Source organism: Hemiscyllium ocellatum, chromosome X (genome assembly GCF_020745735.1).
Source record: "Hemiscyllium ocellatum isolate sHemOce1 chromosome X, sHemOce1.pat.X.cur, whole genome shotgun sequence".
Classification (NCBI taxonomy): domain Eukaryota; kingdom Metazoa; phylum Chordata; class Chondrichthyes; order Orectolobiformes; family Hemiscylliidae; genus Hemiscyllium; species Hemiscyllium ocellatum.
The window spans coordinates 11,824,300-11,847,610 of NC_083453.1; the positions used below are offsets into that span (position 1 = coordinate 11,824,300).

A 23,311-nucleotide genomic window follows, 5' to 3' on the forward strand; every position below is an offset into this window, starting at 1 on the left:
ACTTTGGAATAAAGAATACAAGCATAGACTACTTTCTAAACGGTGAGAAAATTCGTAAAGCCAAAGTACAAAGGGATCTGGGCGTGCTAGTCGAGGATTCTCTAAAGGTAAACATGCAGGTTGAGTCCGTGATTAAGAAAGTGAATGCAACGTTGTCACTTATCTCAAGAGGGTTGGAATATAAAAGCACTGTTGTGCTACTGAGACTTTATAAAGCTCTGGTTAGGCCCCATTTGGAGTACTGTGTCCAGTTTTGGTCCCCACACCTCAGGAAGAACATACTGGCACTGGAACATGCCCAGCGTAGATTCACACGGATGATCCCTGGAATGGTAGGTCTAACATACGCGGAACGGCTAAGGATCCTGGGATTGTATTCATTGGAGTTTAGAAGATTGAGGGAGACTTAATAGAAATTTACAAGATAATACATGGCTTGTGGACGCTAGGAAATGGTTTCCGTTAGGCGAGGAGACTAGGACCCGTGGACACAGCCCTACAATTAGAGGGGGTTAAATTCAGAACAGAAATGCGGAGACATTTCTTCAGCCAGAGAGTGGTAAGCCCGTGGAATTCATTGCCGCAGAGTGCAGTGGAAGCCGGGACGCTAAATGCCTTCAAGGCAGAGATTGATAGATTCTTGACGTCATGAGGAATTAAGGGCTACGGGGAGAATGCTGGTAAGGGGAGTTGAAATGCCCATCAGCCACGATTGAATGGCAGAGTGGACTCGATGGGCCGAATGGCCTTACGGTCCATAGCAAGAATCTATTTAGTTTAGTTTATAATAAACAGGAAGGTAAGTATAAAAATCTGGTTCTTGCAATACAGGTAAATTGGAGAAGTGTGTGTACTTTTATAGTGGCTATAGGAAATGTGGGACAATTCATGCGTATGAAAGAGTGCATGACAGAGTGAGTGAGTGCATGACAGCGTGAGTGCGCGAGTGCATGAGGGCAAGGACAAAATTGAGAAGAAAGCAAGAGTGAGAAACACGCTGATGGTAGTTCAGTGTTTGGGGTGTGGGAAGCCCTGTTCCAACAAAACACCCAGGATTAATCTTCACCCCTCCCCCCCAAACCTATTCAAAAAAAAAGAAGGGGAGTAGCACATCTGTCCCAGAGCTCACTTGGCAAAAGCTCAATAAAAGTGCCGATTTTGTTCCAACCTGCAGTGCAAAATGGTGGAATTGTTTCCACTACTGTACACATCTCATCACCACAAAATGATTAGGAGGCAACAGTCCAGAATTTGCTAGGAAGTAAAACAAGTTTAAACATGTGCTCATCATTACTGTGCAACAAGTGGACTGGAACAGATAATCCACAAGATGATCAAATTACTGGACAATTCCCACTAATCAGCCTGATGAAAAATCACAGCAAGCTGTAAACCTTCAAGAAATTACTAATTTGGTTTAAAAATGCAAAACAAACATAACATGCAAAGTTGAGCTAATACTCAAACGATGCAAAGGCACTGTCAATGGTCTACATTCCTGCAATGTTACTCATCCTCCCCTCAAAAAGAAAAGAGCAATAAATTGAGGCTTCTGATTCTTACACGATTAGTTCTGTCTCTTGCCCCTCCTCCTTTGTAATCCATTTGTTCTTTCTAAATCACTTCATTTTCTTCCCCATTCTTAAATCTCACTGGTTTAAGGCTGTATTCAGTAACATGCAGCTATCAACTTGTAACAAGTTACAACACTAAAATACTGGAGCAGAAAAAAAATTCAAAAATGTGGTACACAGAGGTACCCTCTTTCAGCAAACTGAGCCAATTGCATAAAAGACGGCAGAAATATTCTAACCAAGAGCAAATGTAAAAATCAATAATTGAAGTGTAAACAAATCATTTTAGTGCAAGTTCAAGAAACAAGTTCAAACAGTGTAGATAAGGTCTTGCAGGACAGTGGTAGCATCCTGATCTCTGGAACAGGAGGTCTGGGGTTAAGTTCCACTTCAGGATGGGATGGCCACAAGAGGGGTGTGTTAGAACATGACCGAACAGGTTGGATTTCAAAAAAATACTTCAAGCAGTGTTCCGTCACCCAAAACAATGGTTCCAACTCAACGAATATTTGTATACACCTTTCATAAAGTGCTTTTGGATGCCCTGAGGTTAAGTGTAGTCACTATTGTAATGAAGAAAACAGTGGACAAATTTATCCACAGTAAGATTACAAAAATGGCAAATGAGATAACATCTAAGTAATCAGTTTTCTTAACTATACTGGTCGAGACAAATATTAGCTTGGTCACCAGGGAGAACTCCACTGCTGCCTTTTGAGACAATGCTGTGGGAGCTTTTTTTAAAAGACAAACAAACAGAAACACCTGTTAAAAAAATGGTCTTAAAATTTAAAATAAAAAATGGTCTTAAACTAGGAAAAGATGCAAAGATAACAGCTCAAAATAAGAACACCTGTTAAAATTTAAGACCGTTTTTTAAACTAAAAGTAACTAACAGGTGTTCCTATTTTGAGCTATTATCTTTGCATCGTTTCCTAGTTTGAGCAGTCAAATTATTTTTCAGCTCTAGTTCAGAGGCAGGGCAGGGACCTCCTGCTACTGGAAGAGCAAAAAGAGGCGGCAAATCTTTCATACCTCCATCCAGCCATAATAACACTACCTAAAGCCATATACTGTAGATTACTCCAGAGAGCCTCACCAATATCAGTTGAGCAGAAGAGCAACTGCAGCCACAGGTTCAAATGAAATTGCAGTAAACCAAAGCAAACACCTGCCTTTAAAACAGGAAAGCAATGAAAAAAAAAATTATGTATCAGGCAAAGAAAGGAACGGTGGTGAGAAACACCATTAACAAAAATGTTTCTGAAATTCACTTTCAATTATTGTTTGTAGTATTTAACCAAGCACAGATCACAAATGCACCATAATCCATTCAACATATATAAATCAGCTCACCAATGGGCAACTTTAAGCCAAAACATTTCTAAGAGAAAACAAAATGCTCAGTATTCTTCCAGTATTGCTCCTGTTTTAATTCTACTCATCTTTGGTGTCCTGTCCTCTCTGGATACGACTGTTAAACTTTGGTTGTTGTGGCTCTGCTACTCTATTCCATTCAGTTTTAATGTAACTAGTTACAATCTAGTGTTGGTTCCCATCAACTGGTGTGTACCCTAGAGCTTTAGGGCTGCTCCTGCTCTGCAGTACAAAACTTGTTGTCCATTCCCAGTCAGCCTCAAGGTGGTGGTGGCAAGTTTCCTCCTTAAAACCTGCAAGCCATGTGCTTTCAGTAGGCCCACAATGCTGTCAGAGAGGGAGTTTCAGGAGTTGAACCCACCAACACTGAAAGAACAGTGATACGTTTCCAACTCAGGATGGTGTGGGCTTGGAATGTGCCATCTAAGAATCTTTGTTGAATTTTGGCAGTGCATCTTGTAGATAATAACAGCAGTGTGTCCTCAGTGAGAGAGAGGGAATAGACATTTGTGGATCTGGTGCCAATCAAGTGGATCCTTTGTCTTCAAATCAGGTTTCTTCTCGAGTATTGTCAGAACTGAGCTAACCAGGAAAATGTAGAGTATTCCATCACACTCCCGACTTGTGCCTTGCAGGTGGTGGACAGACTCTCGGGAGTCAGCAGGAGAGCTTCTCACTGCAGGATCTCCAGCCGCTGGCTTCCTCTTACAGCCACAGTATTTGCATGGCTTGTCCAGTTGAGTTGCTGGTCAGTGGTAATCCCCAGGATGTTGATCTTGGGTGTATTTAGTCACGGTTATGCCAAACATCAAGGTTGAATTCTCTTGTTGGAGATGATCATTCACTTCATGTTGGTGCTAGTCAATGTTACTTGCATGCTGAAGGAGGGTCACTGGACCCAAAACATTAACTTGGATTTCTTTCCACAGATGCGGTCAGACCTGAATTTTTCCAGCAATTCTTATTTTTTATTACTTGCTACTTGTTAGCCCCAGTCTGGATATTACCCAGGTGTTGCCACATTTAGAATAGACTGTTTCAGTATCTGAGGAATCACGAATGGTGCTGAATGTTGTGCAATCATTCCCACTTCTGACCTCATGATGGAGGGAAGGTCATTGATGATGCTGAAGGTGGCTGGGCCGAGAACACTAAGCCAAGAAATTTGTGCAGTGATATCTCAGCACTCGGATGATAAACCTCCAACAAATCACAATCATCTTTTGTTCCAGGTATGACTCCAAATAGCAGGAGTTTTCCCACTCAAATGCATCCCATTGTTTTCAGCTTTGCTACTGCTCATTGATGGGAGAAAGAGTACTGCAGATGCTGGAAATCAGAGTCAAGAGTGTGGCGCTGGAAAAGCACAGCAGGTCAGGCAACATCCAAGGAAGAGAATCGACATTTTGAGTATAAGCCCTTCTTCAGGAATAAGCCCTCAGCACTACACTCAACTTTGCGCCTTGATGCCACACTATCAAACGCAACCTGATATCAAGGGCAGTCACTCTCACCTCACTTGGACTGCAGCTATTTTGTCCAAGCTTGGACTAAGACTGTAACAAGATCGGGAACTGAAGGGTCAGAGCTGAATCCAAACAGAGTTAATGAGCAGGGGATTGCTGAGCAAGTGCTGCGATAGCATTGTGATTGATCACTTTCATCAGTAAAGAGGTAGAGTGTATACTGATGGGGTTGTGATTGGCCAGACCAGGCTCACTTTATTGCTGTTGGACTCTAGGGAAAGATCCAATCTCATCCCTAAAACGATTTTGGACTCGACTATGGCTGCTATTTTCAACAAAGTCTATTCCCTACTTAACAACTTCTATTCCACACTCTAGTCGCTCTCCTCCAAGGAATTCTTTACCCAACTGAGCTAGTTCCCAATAGTGCCCATCCGGTTTATTCAGCAACATTGAAGCAGAATCACTTTGTTTCTGCAGCTGCTGATGCCACTTTTCCTTCAAAAGACCTACCCAACACCCCTTGCTGGATCATGTAGGACTCAGTCTTCAAGGGTTGCCACTGCCAATCAGGTGTAGCTAATTGTTGGTAACATTTTTGATGATTCCCTCTTACCAGCTTTCTCCCCACGAGCCCCACCTGGGTACTGCCTCCCTAACCCTTTTCTGAAGATTAAGGTTGATGGCAGGAGGGGACTGCAAGAATTGCACAAACACCAGCTTAAAAATGTGTTGAACTGCAGGACCAGTTTCTGTAACAGAAATACACTTTAATCCATCACAAGTCACTTTCCTACGTACCTTTGGGTCATCAGCAAATTGACTCTTAACTGCTCTGGGTAATTAGAGTCAGAGTCAGATGTACAGCATGGAAACAGACCCTTTGGTCCAACCCGTCCATGCCGACCAGATACCCCAACCCAATCTAGTCCCACCTGCCAGCACCTGGCCCATATTCCTATTCATATACCCATCCAAATGCCTCTTAAAATGTTGCAATTGTACCAGCCTCCACCACATCCTCTGGCAGCTCATTCCATACACGTACCACCCTTAGCGTGAAAAAGTTGCCCTGTAGGTCTCTTTTATATCTTTCCCCTCTCACCCTTAACCTATGCCCTCTAGTTCTGGACTCCCCGACCCCAGGGAAAAGAAAGACTTTGCCTATTTATTCTATCCACGCCCCTCAATTTTGTAAACCTCTATAAAAGGTCACCCCTCAGTCTCCGACACTCCAGGGAAAACAGTCCAAGCCTGTTTAGCCTCTCCCTGTAGATCAGATCCTCCAACCCTGGCAACATCCTTGTAAATCTTTTCTGAACCCTTTCAAGTTTCACAACATCTTTCCGATAGGAAGACGACCAGAATTGCACGCAATATTCCAAAAGTGGCCTAACCAATGTCCTGTACAGCCGCAACATGACCTCCCAACTCCTGTACTCAATACTCTGACCAATAAAGGAAAGCATACCAAACACCTTCTTCACCATCCCATCTACCTGCGACTCCATTTTCAAGGAGCTATGAACCTGCACTCCAAAGTCTTTGTTCAGCAACACCTCCTAGGACCTTACCTACTGGCCTAGCCAGTGACATCCGCATCCTGTGAATAAATGTATTTAAAAAATTAGCTACCCAACAGAAGTACAGGAGCAGAGGGACCTCAGGGTTCATGAGCGTGACCAGACAAGTTAAAACAGTTGTTAAGACAGCTTATAGGATCCTTTGGTGTATAAATTGAGACATGGAGTATAAAAACAAGGAAGTGATGCTACACTTCTGCAAATCATTGGTCAGACCACATTTGGAGTATTGTGTTCAGTTCTGGGCACCTTATTACAGAAAGATGTTCAAGCCCTGGAGAAAGAGAGTTCAAAGAAGATTTGTTAGAATAATACCAAGAATGAGGGATTTTAGATACAAGGAAAGATTAGACAAATTAGGCTTATTATCCATGGAGCAGAAAAGATCAAGAGGTGACCTTATTGAGGTATTCAATATTATGAATAATTTTGACAGGGTAAAGGAGGATATTCTGCCTCCACAAGTTGGAGCGTCAGTAACTAGGGATCACAATTTCAAGATAGTTAGTAAGAGAACATGAGCGAGAGGAGGAGAAACTGCTTTACTCGTTAGGAGTCAGAAATGTACTGCCTCGGGGAAAAAAAAAGTGTTGGAGGTGGATTCCATAGGTTTCAAACAAGAGCTGGATGTTGAGTTGGAAGTGATGACACTAGGGGGCTTTGGATATAGGGCTAGAGAGAGTGGCACTAGCTGGGTAGCTCTTTCAGGAACCAGTATAGACATGGGCCAAATTGCTTCCTTCTGTACCTTCCTGCACTATTGAAAACTTGAATCCCCTTGTAATGAGTCACACCACTTATGTCTCTCAGCTAATCCAGAACCTACATTCTTACATTCCTTCACTGAACAACATTCATCCAATTCTGGCCTCATCTACCTAGCATTTCCTTCCCCCCACCAATACCATCTTGGCAATAAGCTCTGGAATTCCAAAGCCTCAAAGCAAACTGAACAGTGTTGCATAAGCAACACCTAGGTGGGAACAGTTTGGAGAAAGGAGGAAGCCAGAACAAATCAGAAAGAATTGCAACAGAGATGAGCTAATAAACCAATTACTGGCAACTTCTAGCTGTCAAAGCAAACTCAAAGCTCCTCTGGTTACATTCACTTAAAATATTCTAGTTGTTTCTACTCTAGGGAGGGGTGTAAAAAAAAAGGACTATTTTCCACAGATGCTGGAATGCCGGGACAGAATGTCGGGACAGACAGAAAGCAGATATCAGTATCCCAGGAGGCTACTAAAACAATAGCTTCTGGCTAAATGCAAACAAGATTCCCAAGGACTGGAAGAATCACAGCTTAAGAAATGGAGTTTTCATTTTGATATGACGCAGAATGTCACAATGAAACCTCTGTGAATATGGTCAAACCATCATGGATAATTCCTCTTTTGCAACGTCCACACTAAAAACTCTCATCCAGGTGACTATTTAAAACACTTTTATTCAGTCCCCCTTCTGGTTTAAAAGCAGCTACTTAGACATGCAAGAGGAATCCCGGGTCCAGTCTACAAACAACAAATAAAACCCTTCTCTTGTACTGTGCATTAAAATTTTCCACCCGAAATCATAAAACAGCTGCACGTAAATATCTTTTGAACATGTAACAATAAACCTTTCAGATAAAAAAAAACAAAGCTTTTCAGGTAAACAAGCCACAACAGCACATATTTCAGCTATGGTACAAACTTTGCATAAATAGTTTGTATTTCATTTGGAAGCGTTCTGACATTTAGTTTGGGTTCTGCCAGGGCCACTCAGCTCCTGACCGCATTGCAGCCTTGGTTCAAACATGGACATAGAGACCTGAATTCCAGAGGGGAGGGGAGAGTGACAACCCTTGACATCACAGCTGCATTTGACCAAGTGAGGCATCAAGGAGTGCTGGCAAAACTGGAATCGATAGGAGCCAGGCAGTGAAAAAAAATCTTCTGGATAGGATTCCAATCAGCAAAGGAAGTTGGTGGTGATCGTTGGAGGTCAGTCATCTCAGCTCCAGGGCATCATTACACACTCAAATAGGTGGGACTTGAACCCAGACCTTCTGCTCTAGAGTAGACATGCCTAAACTAGTTACTTGTTTTCTAACCAACCTGCTCAGAGATATTATTACATGCCTCTGGAGCAGTTGGAACTTGAACCTGTGCTCCTGATCCAGAGGCCACAAGAGCCATAGTTCCTCAGGGCAGTGTCCTTGATCCAACCATGTTCTGCTGCTTTAGTTACCTTCCCTCCTTCAAGGTCAGAAATAGGATGCTCACTGATGCTTGCGCTAATGTTCAACACCCCTGACAATGCAGTTCAAATGCAGCATGACCTGGACAATATTCAGAGCTGGGCTGATATATAGCAAGTAACACTGGGGTTACCCAATGATCACCTTGCACCAAGAGAATGCAACCATCGCCTCTTGACACTCTAAGATTACTGTCACCAAGTTCCTGCCCTGTTATCAGTGACCAGAAACTGAACTGGACCTGATACAAATGCTGTGGCTACTAGGGCAGTTCAGAGGCTGGAGGTTCTGCAGGAAATAGCTCATCTCCCAATTCCCCAAAGATTCCCTCCATCACAGAAGCAGTGTGTACTGTCTTCAAGATGCTCTGCAGCAACTCACCAAGGATTCTTCAACAGCACCTTCTAAACTCTCAACCTCTTGAGAAAAGGCAGCAAACACTTGCATGTTTCCCTCTGAACCACATACTACTGATTTGGAAACATGGTCATTCCTTCCCGATTACTGAGTTAAAATGCTGGAACTCCCTTACAGCACTGTGGGTATTCCTACACCACACATACTTCAGCAATTAAGACAGTGGCTCACCGCCTTCTCCAGGGCAGTAAATGCTAGGTTAGCCAGTAAATTCCAAATACCATGACTGAATAAAAACTACATGAGGAAGGGTAAATTAATTGATTACAATCTTAAAAATTATTCGTTATTTTTATTCACTGGTGAGACATGGACATCACTGGCTGAGCAGCATTTACTGCCTATCCCTTGTTGCCCTCAAGGTGGTGGTGGTGGTATGCTGCTTTCTTGAACCGCTGCATTCCATTTCGTGTAGGTTGACCCACAATGCCATTATGGAGCGAGTTCCAGGATTTTGACCCAGCGACACTGAAGGAATGGTAATATATTTCCAAGTCAGGACCGAGTGTGCCCTGGACAGGAACTTGCAGGTGGTGGTGGTGTTCCTATGTATCTGCTGCCCTTGTCCTTCTAGATGGGTTTGGAAGGTGCTGTCTAAGGATCTTCCATGAACTTTCACAGTGCATCTCATAGTAGTAATGTATACTGTCTACAAGGTCTCAGCAGTGGAGGGAGTGGGCACTTGTGGATGTGATGCCAATTTTGCAGGTTGCTTTGTTTTGGGTGGTGTCAAGCTTCTGGAGTGTTGTTGGACCTGTACCCATCTAGACAAGTGGGGAATATTCTATCATATTCCTGACTTTGCCTTGTAGATGGTGGACAGGCTTTGGGGAGTCAGGAGGAGAGTTACTTGTTGCAAGATTCCGAATCTCTGACCTGCTGCTGTAGTCACTGTATTATATGGTTAGCCCAATTCAGTTCCTAATCAATAGTAACTCCCAGGATGTTTATAGTGGGGGAATTCTGTGATGGTAACATCACGGGATGTCGGGGTGGTGGTTAGTTTGTATTTTATTAGAGGTGCTTATTGCCTGGCATTTGTGTGACATGAATGTTACTTGCTACTGGATGTGGTAGAGCTGTAGAACCTTTGTTCTGAAAGATTTAGCACTAACCAAGCATGTTGCTTTCATGGTAAGCAACTGTATAAGGTTTGCCTGGAGTTACTCATGGAATGCCCTGCTATATTTTGCATAAGCCAGGATTGATCACGATCCAAGAGCTTCCTCTAAAACAAACTCTAGGCAAGATGTCGTAAATCAGCAAAAAGGCTTCATGGTGCTTGGAGTCAGTTCCAAGGGCCACTATCACCAGAAGGTAAACCACTTCAGGTGGACAGGTTACAGAAACAGAATAGAAAGTGGGCTATCCAGCTTTGAGCAGGCTTGTCTGATCATCCAACTCAATATCCTATCCCTGCTTTCTTCCCAAACTTTGATTCCTTTAAATCCTAAAGTACTACATCTAACTCCTTGAAAAACATTCACTGTTTTGACCTCAACCACTTTCTATGACAGCATTCCATAGGCTCACCGCTCTCCTGGGCAAATAAAACATTTCCTCAGTCCTAAAACGCCCTAGCTCGTATCCTTAGACCTCTGGTTCTAAACTCAACACTAGCGATGGACTGAGCATCGTGTTCAACTAGATGTTAAAGATTGTAACAAAACATTTTCTAAAAACAAAAAGCATATAAAATGGTCAGATAACTGTACAAAATATTATAAGTAACAAAGGATGACCAAAATTGAAACTAAAGCCCTTTTAGCTTAACACTTGCCACAGGGAAACTATTCAAAGCTATTATTAAAGTAGTTCCAATGGCACTTTGATAAGTTCAAAGTAATCAGGCAGAGTCAACATGGTATGGTGAAATGGAAATCAGGATTGTCCAATCTAATGTAGTTCTTGGAGGTAACACATGCTGTCGATAAAGGGAACAAGTGACTTTACTGCATTTGGATTTCCAAAATGCATTTGATAAGGTGCCACATTAAAAGGTTGAGGAAAAGACAAGCTCATTGAGTAAGGGGCAGCATATTGGCATAGATAGATGATTGGCTGGCTAACAGGAAGAAGACAGGCAAGATGTAATATGCGTGCACCACAAGGACCAGTGCTCAGACCTTAACTGTTTACCATTTATATAAAATGACCTTGATGAAGGAACAGAAGGCATGGTTGCCAAATATGCTGACAACACACATAGGCAGGAAAGTAAGTTGTAGTAAATCGAAGTATAATGTGGAACATGTGAAAACGTCCATTTTTGAAAGGAAGAATAAAAAGGAAGCATTTTGCAAGGTTTGTAGCTCAGGTTGCGGTTTAGGGTGTAGGTTTGCTCACTGAGCTGTAGGTTTGATATCTTGTAGGTTTGATATCCTGCTTTCTACTTGTATGTTAACAGGAGACAACAGCTTCGCTTCACTTGGAGGTCGCCACTGATGATACCTAGCCTGGTAATGAAACGTCTGGATATCAAACCTACAGCTCAGCGAGCAAACCTAGACCCTAAGGAAGCATTTATGTTATTAATTTATTACAATAAAAATAGAATACAAAAGTAGGAGGTTATACAGGGCACTGGGCAGTCGATATCTGTAGTACTGTGTACGGTATTGCTCTCCCAATTTAAGGAAGGATGTGAACTGCTTCCAACGCATTTACAGAAGGTTTACTAGACTAACCCCCGAAACAGATGCACTGTTGATCGAGGATAGTTAGATAGGCTGGGCTTGCACCCACTGGAAGTTAGAAGATTAAAGAACAATTTGATTGAAATAGAAGACCTGAGGGGTCTAGGCAGAGTGGACGTTTCTTGTTGTGGGAGATTCTATCATTAGGGTTGGCAGCAAACGTAACAATTAACATTTCACTTTCAGTGCGACTTCAAGAAGTGTCATACTGGACTGGAAACGTTGACTGTTTCTGCCACAGATGCTGCCCAGCCTACTGCATTTATCTAACATTCTTTGCGTCGGTTTCAGATTTCCGGCATCCACAGTATTTCGCTTTTACTAAAACTCCAAAGAAGAGGCAAAATCATTTCTGTATGGGGAGTCCTTGGAACTCTCTTCCTGCAAAGGCGATGGAAACAGAATCCTTGAATATGTTTAAGTCAGAGGTGGACAGATTCTTGTTAAGCAAGGTGTTGAAAGGCTATTGGGGGAAGCAGGAATGTGGAATTAAGATTACAAACAGATAAACCATGATCACACTGAATGGCAGGGCAGGCTCAAGGGGCTAAATGGCCTACTCCTGCTCCTGATGGAGTAAATGCAGGAAGGATGTTCCCAATCTTGTCCTGTTAGAATTTTACAGAATTCTAAGATTCCTCCTCATGCTTTTAATCTCCAGTGAATATAGTCTGAACCAATCCAATCTCTCTTTGTACATCAATCCTGCCATTCCTGCTGAACTTTTGTTGCATTCTCTTCATAGTCAGAACACTCTCCCTTAGGAGGAGACTACCAAAACTGCACACGATGTTCCAGGTGTGGTCTCACCGATGCCCTGTACAATTGGTGGAAGACATCCCTGGCTCTGGTATTGGAAATATCTTGCTCTGAAGGCCAACATATCATTTGCTGCCTTCACTACCTGATGCAGCTGTATGCTTACTTTGAGGTACGTGCCCAGGGATGGTGAAGAAGAAATTTAAAATATTGACTTATGAATAGGATTCTATATACAGAGAGAAGATGTTTAAAAATATAAATCTGAAAGCGTTTATTGTTGGTCTCTCAAAAACCCTTCAACAAAAAAAAAAAGGTGAAACATGCCCTTTAACCATGTATGCAATGTCTGAATAATACTTTCAGTATCAGCAAGGTAAGCTGGATTGTCCAAAGCAACCTTTCCACCAGCACAAAGGATTGCCACCAGGGCAGTACATCTCAAAATTCTGACTATGCATAAAAACAACCTGATGAGAAAACTCAGATTGGAAGGAGATTACTTTCCACTCTTGGAAATGTTTTAGTCTTGCTTCCAGCCAATGCTATTCAAAAATATATACTGCCTTGCAATGCCCACCCCTCTTCTAAACATGTGGATCAATGCCAAGTTACTAAGCACAGAGCTCACAGGAAAAAACATGTTCAAAGCAGTAAAAGTAATTATTTTTTAAAACATAAAAATTAGAACAATGTTTGAACTACTTTTTTCCTGAATAGAACAACTGAAAAAGAGATTTAGTTCATTATATTCCAATTATACATGGAACAATTATATTCCAGGAAATGTTTATTAAGTAAACACAGCATGTTGCATTTTGGCACTTATAATCCTAAAACATCCCAGAAAGCAAAAATATCCTCCATATTCCACAGCAAATCAAATGATACAAGCATACCCCATCCTCGCTAAGTCATCAAGGACAGATTCATTCTGCTTCCGTCTGCCAATCTCCCACTAGTCACTTAGCCCTCAAGCATCCCTCATACCCATCTCACCAAAAAAGTCTAAAAATTAGTGGCTCCATCAAGTCATTTATCCCCTCTCTGGTTAGTTCATCCACCACCTTTTCATTCTGCTGATAAGTCACATCAAACTGTTTTTCTTTGGTTTGGGGCCCACATCATTCAAAATCAAAAAGGTCATCGAAGGAAAAGTTGAAATCCAAAAAAGGTGAAGCATTTCATTTGGCAGAAGCAGGTTTCCAAGGTGCATTATCTAAAAAACAAACATGGTCAGTCTGTAGAGAAGCAAGGAAAGCAACATGGAACATGCATGGGTAAACCATAGAAGTTTGATGAAGCTAGGAAGAGTATTTAAAAACTGAAGAGAATATTTGCAGACTTTGACTTGCATGTATTGCACCTTACCATATGTTCAAGCAAAGATGTATATGTCAGGTGGTTAACATATAGAACATTAAATTCAAGTTATAATGCTAAACATTTTAAACCATACACAGTGAACTGAATGCTTTTAAAAAAATCCAAAATCATTGATGAGAAGGCTAGAAAATGGAATTTAAATCCTATAGTCATTGGGTCCACACCAACTCATTTGGCTTGTGCAGCTTTTCATTTTTTTTTTAAAACAAAAAACTAAATCACACAACACCAGGTTATAGTCCCAACAGGTTTAATTGGAAGCACGCTAGCTTTCAGAGTGACGCTCCTTCATGAGGTGGTTGTCAACCACCTGATGAAGGAGCTTCACTCCGAAAGCTAGCATGCTTCCAATTAAACCTGTTGGACTATAACCTGGTGTTGTGTGATTTTTAAAACTTTGTACACCCCAGTCCAACACCGGCATCTCCAAATTATGGCAGCTTTTCATGAGTGATATTCTAAGCATCTATAAATACTAGATGTACATAACAAATATCAAGCCTACTCTGTACATGATGTCAGGAGAACGGAAATTTGTTTCTCTACCCAGAGATGTTGCTGGCTAAAACCGTAAGAAGTTGCAAATCATTACCCACGCATTTACCCCAACTAAATTCCCACCCTGAATATAGGACGAAGGTTAGCAAAAAGCCCCAACACCACTACACCCAACTATGGGGGTGCAGCTCAAAAGGCTCCAAGCCTTAAAAACTGTATCTTTAAAGCATAGAGGCTTCTCATTTGATGCCTGTAAAATCATTAAATATTTACTTGTTCAACACAGCAGTGTTTGAGACTGATTGACCTCTGTACTTGCAGTTTTTCAAGATAGGAAAATGATAACCCAGCCCTTCTGTACTGACAGTTACATTTCAAGGATTTTAAACGTGAATGTTACATTCTTTTATCTCCCTTTGAGGCATTATAAAACACTTAATGCACAATGATCACAAAGCTATAGGATTGTTACTCTCTCCTTTTACGTGTCAATATGGCACATTTCTTAATGCACACACAGCTCATATCATTTGGGGGGGGGGGAGGAGGTGGGGACAATTATTTGTTTCTCTAATAAAACAAAATTCTGGGAAGAAGTCAGCAGGTCAGGCAGCATCTGGAGAGAAAGCGAGCGAGCGGGAGCAAATTAACATTTTTGGGACAATGCCCTTACATTTGAATTCCAGCCACATATCAACATTACTATTCCAGAGCACAATTAATCCTTGGCCTCATTTCCCCATTCCATTTTTAAAAAAAAAGGAATGTTCTCATTTCTGCTCATTCAACTATACATTGAAAGCACAGACTGCTATTTTGCCAATCACTTTCAATCTGAGCATGTGAGCAAAGGAGAGTGCAATTTGAGAAATGAAATTTGGGTATTGGGTGAAGTGTCAAATTCAGAATCGGTTACAAGCCACACAAATGCTCTGACTGATTTTAAACCAGAGGACAGTGAACTGCTCCATCCAGATCTCAAATCAATTCCACACATTGACAGGTAGTCATAAATTTTCTGATCTAAAGCTTAAACATGGCCATGCTCTGGGGCGGAGATAGCAGACTGATAGCAAGTGCAGTGGGACCAATAAGATTCGGGAATGCTTTCTGGTGGACTCACATGCTAAATACAAACAAAAACCTGTTACAGGCTTTGGACAAGCTGGGAAAAAAAAAAAGATTTTTTTTATTTCTGGAATATTTCCAGAAACTTGTTCCTGGAAAAGAGTAAGTTTTATCAGCCTCTCCTGTGAATCACAAGATTTCATTTCCGAATGCAGACCAAGCTGTTACACTTGCAATCTTTTTACAAAAGGAGGTTCTTACAGTTTACCTGACCACTATTGACTACACCAACACAACCAGTAATCTCAAGTTACTAAGATTCAAAACCAGAAACACTCTTGCCTGATAAACAGATAGTCTGGCGTGATACAGACCAGGAAAACAAGATTTAAACTCCAGTCTGTGCTGTCATTTATCTTAGTGATGGGGCAAGACAACTTATCTCCACATAGTTAGTTTAGGAAGGAATACCGAGAAACTCAGGTAGGAATCCCTTTCATTCTAATCCAACAAGCCATCGCCCAATTTCCAATTTGAACCTTCCAGGAATGAGTAGATCCAACTTGGTTGTCGTTTCCTCACTGTTAGAGAGAGAGTGTTTGCCAACACTCAACTGGCATTATCATGGCCCCCAGCCCAGGGTGAATAAATACTTGTGGAACTGGAGATGGGAGGAAATTGCCAAGATAGGGCAGGAATGTCATGCACGAGGTTTTGAATCCAAGTCTGTTAGATTGAGCAATCCTCTGTTACTTCTCTAAAGCCTCCCACTCAGAATACACATTCTGCACAGTGGTCACTCTGCCAAACAAAGATGCATTTTGCAAGGTTAGCAACTTTATAGCTATTCTCTCTCATGTGGAGCTTTTTGATGAAGACAGACAGTCCAGGCAAGAATTAGTAGAATTTTCCTCCTTGCCCCTCCTCCACATATGAATTTGAACATTTGTTAGATAAGATACAAGTATCTCCAAATGGGAGCTCCTACATTAAACCTCGAGTGCTCTAAATCAGAGCTCAGAGTACACTGCACAAATCTGTATTACAATTAGCTCAAACCAACAGAAATATGTAACCAAATTGGACTGAATCATATGTGGAAATATGCTTACTATAAAAAGTAGAAATCAATGTATAGACCTGTAAAACTTATACATTGATCACACCACCATGTCCAAATTCCTACTCATCATGCAGGCAGACATAAATACTCAAATCAGGTCTGTCCAAAACATAAAAATGCTTCTCTATTTCTCCCCTCAATACTCACCATTCACTGCTGAAGAAGTCAACAACTGCTGAGAAAAAGTAGCATAGTTGCCATCCTAGATAGGAAATAACAACTGGTTCTTTAATTGTGGGCAGATTGTAAATCCAGTCCTACGCTTGGCAAACCATGCATTTTTTGGCAGAGCTTGCTGAATAGCGATCAGGATGGATAACATGGAATTGATTATATTCCTTTTCTTTCCTGCATAGTCCAGGACAATAAAGTTGTCTGCAGCCCCCACCACATGCTCTGATAACTCTTGCACAAACAAGGGGTCAAACCTACAGCCTTCCAGTGTGTGTGGCTCAGTACCACAACAGTCAGATTAGCTCCTATTTCCATTGAGCCACCAATGGAACAGGTGGCGATGATGCTTAAAAAAACTAACATGCATCTTTGAGCTAGTCAGTAAATGAAAGCAAGAGAGCAAAGAAATTACTGTTACATAGTACACTGCAGCTTTAACAGAGAACGTATGAAACATTCCAACTTTCAAATAGGGTCCACAGGGACATGGTGCTCAAACAGAAACCAAAGACCTCTGCATGACATTCTCCATTATCACACTGAAAAATTAAGGCCAGTTGGAGATTAAATTCGATAACTAGCAGGGAATGTAATCAGATTCTGCATGTTAGTTGCAAGTGGATACCAGATGATAACAAAGGTACCACAGATCTGCCATAATCCTCACAGCTTCAGTGTACAGGCACTTACTGAGGAGGCAAAAATGCACAGAGACTGGTGTACGACCCATCAACATCCCGTACTGAAGGGCAGCAAGTCAATGGTTCCTTATCAATAATGGAAGTGAGTTCTAGACAGTAGCCCGAGAGAGATTAGAGCTCACATCATTTTAGGCGATTCCCTGATATGAATCAGTCTGAATGAAAGCTCTGGGAGCCAGAAAGCGAACAGCTAAAAAGAAAATGAATTATTTATACACAGGTGTTATCTCAATTGCTGTAAAATGTTATCTATGTTATCTTTCCTCATGAAACTAAAAATCGACTTTGGATTTCAATTGCCTGCACGGTTGCCCTGTTGGACAAGTATTAACCAGAAACACTTTTAGCCGCAGAGGTTTGGATGCAATCCTGCTTCAGAAATCACAGTATTCAGTATACACACTGCCTTCTCCCGTTCTCCCACTCCTCACTGACAAACCCCCTCGTGATTGACAGCGCGAGGGGATGCAGACAACCGAGGACACCAAACAAGCCAATCAACGACCCCCGCCCCAGAAAGAAGGTGGGACTTCAGGGTTACTCCAGCAGCACGCGATTGACCACAGTGTCCCTGTCAGTCACAGCGCCAACTCCCTTCCCCCATTCTTCTCTTCTTCCCACCCCCCACCACCAGTGCCTCTTTTACCTCTCGAACGCCAGGCGGACGAGGAAGATGCCAAACGCAAGCGGGAAAGCGAAGAGCAAATCACCAGCTTGCGGATACTCGGCATCGTCGGTGTTCTTCAAGTCGGCCCAAGTAACGTTGTGAGGGAGCCAGAATCTTTCGTTCCAGAACCAGGCTGAGAAGCCGGCCATATTTGAGTGGATGAAGCAAGTTCAGCCTCTTCCTTCTCGCACTCCGTTTCTCTCAGGCGGGGCGGTGTCGAACTGCCTAATAACCAGAATCTGACGTCACCGACAGGGGCCCCGCCCTTTTGTCTTTAGCGTCATCCAAACCGAGAAGTGCTTAGTAGCGCTGGAATTGAAGCAAACTGCCTCTCTATACAATATATATTCGAATAAGGTATTATTGAAGTACCTTTAATAATTTCAGTAACATTTCAAATATCAGTTGTAGACAGTGTTTTTCATTGCTGCCCTCGCAATTGTGACCTTGTTGAATACATTACTCAAGTCTGCATATCATAATAACTCGTCAGAAGAAACCACCAACTTAATGTTCTTTTAACCTCACAAGCTGCTTGTACAATGTGTTTAACAGCAGGTCTCTGGACTGTAAAGTTATGCTGGCCGAGTTACGTAAGGATTCAGTTAAACAGGCAGCTGCAAAATTTCAGAAAAATGTGACAGGGTTGTTTCTTACTCTGTGCCAGGCTCCGTAATCTTCCAAATTCGGAGACAAAACAACGAACAAAATTAAATAGAACACTCTTGACAATTCGTGAAGCATTTATGTCTATAAAGTCTTGCAAATGAACTTCCACAATGCACTACAGTCAACGGAAAATTAACTAATTCAAAGTATTATCTCCTTTTCCAAATTCTTGAAGGTGTTGTCTCCTCCCAAATCTGTACCTCTCTTTACTGCAACTGTGTTTGGATTTCACCAATGTGGCCTGACGTAGCACTGAAGTGGCCCTACTTAACGTTATAAGTTGGTACTCTTGTTACTATGACCATGATAAGTTATTTCTTCACATCATTCATGATCTACTTGCAACCTTTGATATGGTTTGCCATACTGCATTTCTCCAATGTTCTCTTCTACCATCCAGCTGAAATAAAACTATTTTTATAGTCTTGGAGATGTACAGCATGGAAACAAACCTTTCAGTCCAACTCGTCCATGCCAACCAGATATCCCAACACAGTCTAGTTTTTCAGCTGTATTTCGCTCTTACGCATTCTATCAGAGCCAAATAATTGTCTTCAATTGCATAGTAAAACAAAGAACTGTGAATGCTGGAGATCTGAAACAAAAACAGAAATTGCTGGCGAAAGTCACCAGGTCTGGCAGCATCCGTAGGAAAGAAGCAGAGTTAACATTTTGAGTCCAGTGACTTCATTAGAACACATCTGTTGTCATCCTGTGTCTAGCACCATTTCATCTGGTGACCCCCAAAGATCTATCCTGGTGTAATCCTATTTCTCAGAATATATTCTGACCATTGGCAACATAATTTGAAGATGCAAATTCAGGTTTAAACTACTGACAGCACTGAGCTCTTCCATTCTACTATCTCTTTCAAAAACTGTGTTGCCAATCTACTTGTCTGTTATCCAATCTGAATTCCTCTTCCTTGGCTGCTGTCTGAGGCAGAATCAGACTGTCCCTAACCTTGGCACCCAACACAACACCACCAATCCTTACCTCCGCCTCAACCGATCTGCTGTTTAAGTAAAAAATGAGGTCTGCAGATGCTGGAGATCACAGCTGAAAATGTGTTGCTGGTTAAAGCACAGCAGGTTAGGCAGCATCTCAGGAATAGGGAATTCGACGTTTCGAGCATAAGCCCTTCATCAGGAATGAGAGAGAGTAGCCAAGCAGGCTAAGATAAAAGGTAGGGAGGAGGGACTTGGGGGAGGGGCGATGGAGGTGGGATAGGTGGAAGGAGGTCAAGGTGAGGGTGATAGGCCGGAGTGGGGTAGGGGCGGAGAGGTCAGTAAGGAGATTGCAGGTTAGGAGGGCGGTGCTGAGTTGAGGGAACCGACTGAGACAAGGTGGCGGGGGGTGGAAATGAGGAAACTGGAGAAATCTGAATTCGATCTGCTGTTTAACCCTTGTATTTATTTTTGTTACCTTCAGCCTTGACTATTCAGACGTTTTGTATGTATAGCTGACTATAAGACAATGTCATCTAAATGAATCTTGTTCAAATTTGGTTTTAAGTTTGAAAGGGGAGGATAATATGCACAGGGATAAAATGTTCATTTCATACAATGTGGGGAAGTTTTGAAGTAGACTTAGAGTCATAGAGTTATACAGTACAGAAACAGACCCCAAAGGGTTTTTGCCCAAAATATCAACTTTCCTGCTGCTTGGATGCTGCCTGACCTGCTGTGCTTTTCCAACATCACACTCCCGACTCTAATCTCCAGCATCTGCGGTCCTCACTTTCGCCAAATCCCTCTAAACCCTTTCTATTCATGCACTCATCTAGATGCCTTTTAAAGTTGTAATTGTACCTGCCTCCACCACCTCCTCTGGCAGCTCATTCCATAAATGCATCACTCTCTGTCTGAAAAAGTTGCCCCTCAGGCAACTTATTAATATTCTTCATTTTGTATCACTGTAAATATCTGCTTCCACAGGCAAACTCATATTTCCTATAAACTGAAACTTTAAGTTGCATGTAAAATGTATGGGAAAATGTATTACTTGAATGTACGATGAACATTTAGGCAGTCACCAGAAATATTGCTTGACCAAGTTATGCTCAGTTCTTTCTGAACTGTTGGAAAACACTTTTGCTGCCAGATCATGAAATTCAGGCTAAAACTTAATTATTCAGCAATTTAGTAAACAAGAGCAAAATTTTACAGTATGAAAAATGAATCTATGTGTAAAAAATGCTTCATTCTCACTACTTTGCTTGTACGTAATAGGATTTCTGAGTATTAGTTAAATAAACAGCAACATTGTACTTGCATCGGTGTCATGCATCAGCAGAATGATCTGTATATGTGATGGATCTGTGTAATTTGAATTAACAATTTCATTGTAATTATCCCCAGATGGAGGCAGATTCGGGTTACAAAACCATTGATCAAGATAGATTTGAAAGATGCAAGAGCAGTCTCTACCTGACTAAAGCAATTTGTATATCAGCAGGACAGAGCATGGCTTCCTGGTAGGACTGCTATTATAAATAACGTCTCATTCTCCCAGCAATCATATTAACTATTTATATCCTGTGAAAGTGCTGTGTGACATATAAAACAAAGACTAACCTAAATGCCTATGTGTACCTTTTGGAAATTACAGATTAACCATTTTCCAGTTATTTATGATTTGATTAGCTGTTATTGAAAGGGCTACTGAAATAGTCACATTCATAGAAACACATTCCCATTCAATTAAACACTATAACAAAGATAGCACTCCATGTTCTTGTCACAACTATGTATTAATACTCATAGAAATAAGTTGTACACCCACTTTTATTTGGTGGCTTACAGAATATAATTTAACTTTACCCCAACATCTCAAGCGAGCAACCCCTCAATTGGAGAGTTACTGAAGCATGGTTTCTGCCATGATTTTATTACAGAGCAGGTGTCAACCTTACCTTAGCTGAAATGGGAATTGAATCCCTGACTGTTGACTTTATTCTGAATTACATGCTCACGGTCAGGTCAACTGATCTAACTGACCCTTCTTATCCAGGCTACTAATGAGAGATGGCACAAATAAAATATAATAGGGCAAAAGTGTGTGTAGCCTCATTCATTATAAAGGGTAAAAAATGAGGTCTGCAGATGCTGGAGATCACAGCTGAAAATGTGTTGCTGGTTAAAGCACAGCAGGTTAGGCAGCATCCAAGGAATAGGAAATTCGACGTTTCGGGCATAAGCCCTTCATGATGCTGCCTAACCTGCTGTGCTTTAACCAGCAACACATTTTCAGCCTCATTCATTATACCCCATTTGCATTACTATTCTGTGTTCCTGTTTTTAGTGAGGGGTACAATCACTGCATAGTGGCCCACCCTCCTTCCTGAAGATCTTTTTTTAGGACTTGATGGCCAAGGAAGGTACATTTCTAATGGAGCCAAACAGGTTGAATATCAACCTGCAAATCCTTCCTACGTATGCCAATAGCAGGCAGTAAGAGCAGGAGAGATTCCTGGCCAGTAATGTAATGGAAAGAAAATTGGAGCCTGTACAATCACTATTCATAGCTCCAGACTACAGTATGTTGAAGTGTATGTAACCATAGCAACTTAGACTGCTTGTGGGGTTGGATTATTTGGTTGAATGGTCACTGTGGATACACTTGGTGCTAACATCATGGAGTTTGATTCTTGTTCCAACCATGGTAGGTTTTGGACTTGCCTCCTTACCCTATCCACAGTAGAGGTCACAGTTCTGTGGGTCAGACCTGCCTTCGGGCAGAGAACTGAAGAAAGAAAAATGATTCACAGAACACAGCAACATTGAAACAATGACAATTCTGTCAGCATTGGTACCCCTCCAACACAGCATTTAAAAAGGTCACTTCTATGCATGAACCTGGATAATAAATGATGACAAGGCTCCACTATCAAACCCAATCTCCACATTATGATACCAGCAAATTCAATTCACAGAGAAGAAACTTCAGAAAATGCAGAGGCATAAAGACTTTGTATTCTCTATATAGAGAGCTGGCTGTGAGTTTGAAATTGTCACACATCAGGAATTCGGATGCTGTCATAAGTAGTCACTTAAATACGGAGTTTGTATCACAACAGACTCACTACCAACCACCATTGCACAGAAGAAAATAAATCTTCCATAAAAATGCTGTATTGCTTTTCTTTGAAACATTTCAAATCACTTCATACACAATAAATTTGACTTACACCGCCTTTAACTGCTGTCAATGCAATCTCAAGATATAGTTGGTAACCATACCTATTAACTGGTGATGCAGGGGGTTCTATTTTCAAAGGAACCAGCTGCCAGGTGCTTGCCAGTTTTAGGTGATAAGTGTAAGTCCCTTTTACTGTGGAATCAAGGTTCCATGACATAAAGAGAACCCTGATTGTCATTTTTGGTCTAAATTGATGGAATGAAACTAAAGTCCAACAATTTCTATGAGCAAAGGAGCTAAAGAAATCTGCAAAGATAAATCTTGAATTGTTTTGTCAGGCCACATGTGCTATCCCAAGATCACTATGTATGTGAACCGCTGCTCACTCCATAGTTCACTTTTACTGGTAGCCACCCCAACTTCTCTTTCCAATCCTCCCACTTCCTCCAAACCAAAGGAGTTGCCATGGGCACCCGCATGGGCCCCAGCTATGCCTGCCTCTTCGTAGGCTATGTGGAACAGTCCATCTTCGGCAACTACACTGGCACTACCCCCCACCTTTTCCTCCGCTACATCGATGACTGTATCGGCGCTGCCTCGTGCTCCCACGAGGAGGTTGAACAGTTCATCCACTTTACCAACACCTTCCACCCCGACCTCAAATTCACCTGGACCGTCTCAGACTCCTCCCTCCCCTTCCTAGACCTTTCCATTTCTATCTCGGGTGACCGAATCAACACGGACATTTACTATAAACCGACTGACTCCCACAGCTAC

General features: G+C 41.7%; 1 protein-coding gene and 1 long non-coding RNA gene across 4 annotated transcripts in view; one reads left to right on the plus strand and one right to left on the minus strand.

The window, feature by feature from the left end:
- cers5 (ceramide synthase 5) overlaps window positions 1-17,922 on the minus strand; it is a 126,858-nt gene extending 108,936 nt beyond the window's left edge. For all 3 annotated transcript variants that reach the window (XR_009640960.1, XM_060821119.1, XM_060821117.1), the window contains exon 1: window positions 17,705-17,922. Coding sequence is in view for 2 of the 3 variants with exons in the window: in XM_060821119.1 (XP_060677102.1) it covers window positions 17,705-17,874 (170 nt within the window). In the remaining variant the exon portion in view is untranslated. The remainder of the gene's footprint in view (window positions 1-17,704) is intronic.
- On the plus strand, window positions 17,731-22,139 carry LOC132805830 (uncharacterized). Its single transcript, XR_009640961.1, has 3 exons — window positions 17,731-18,082; window positions 20,755-20,870; window positions 22,062-22,139. It is a non-coding gene; the product is annotated as an uncharacterized LOC132805830 (long non-coding RNA).
- The last annotated feature ends 1,172 nt before the right edge of the window (window positions 22,140-23,311 follow it).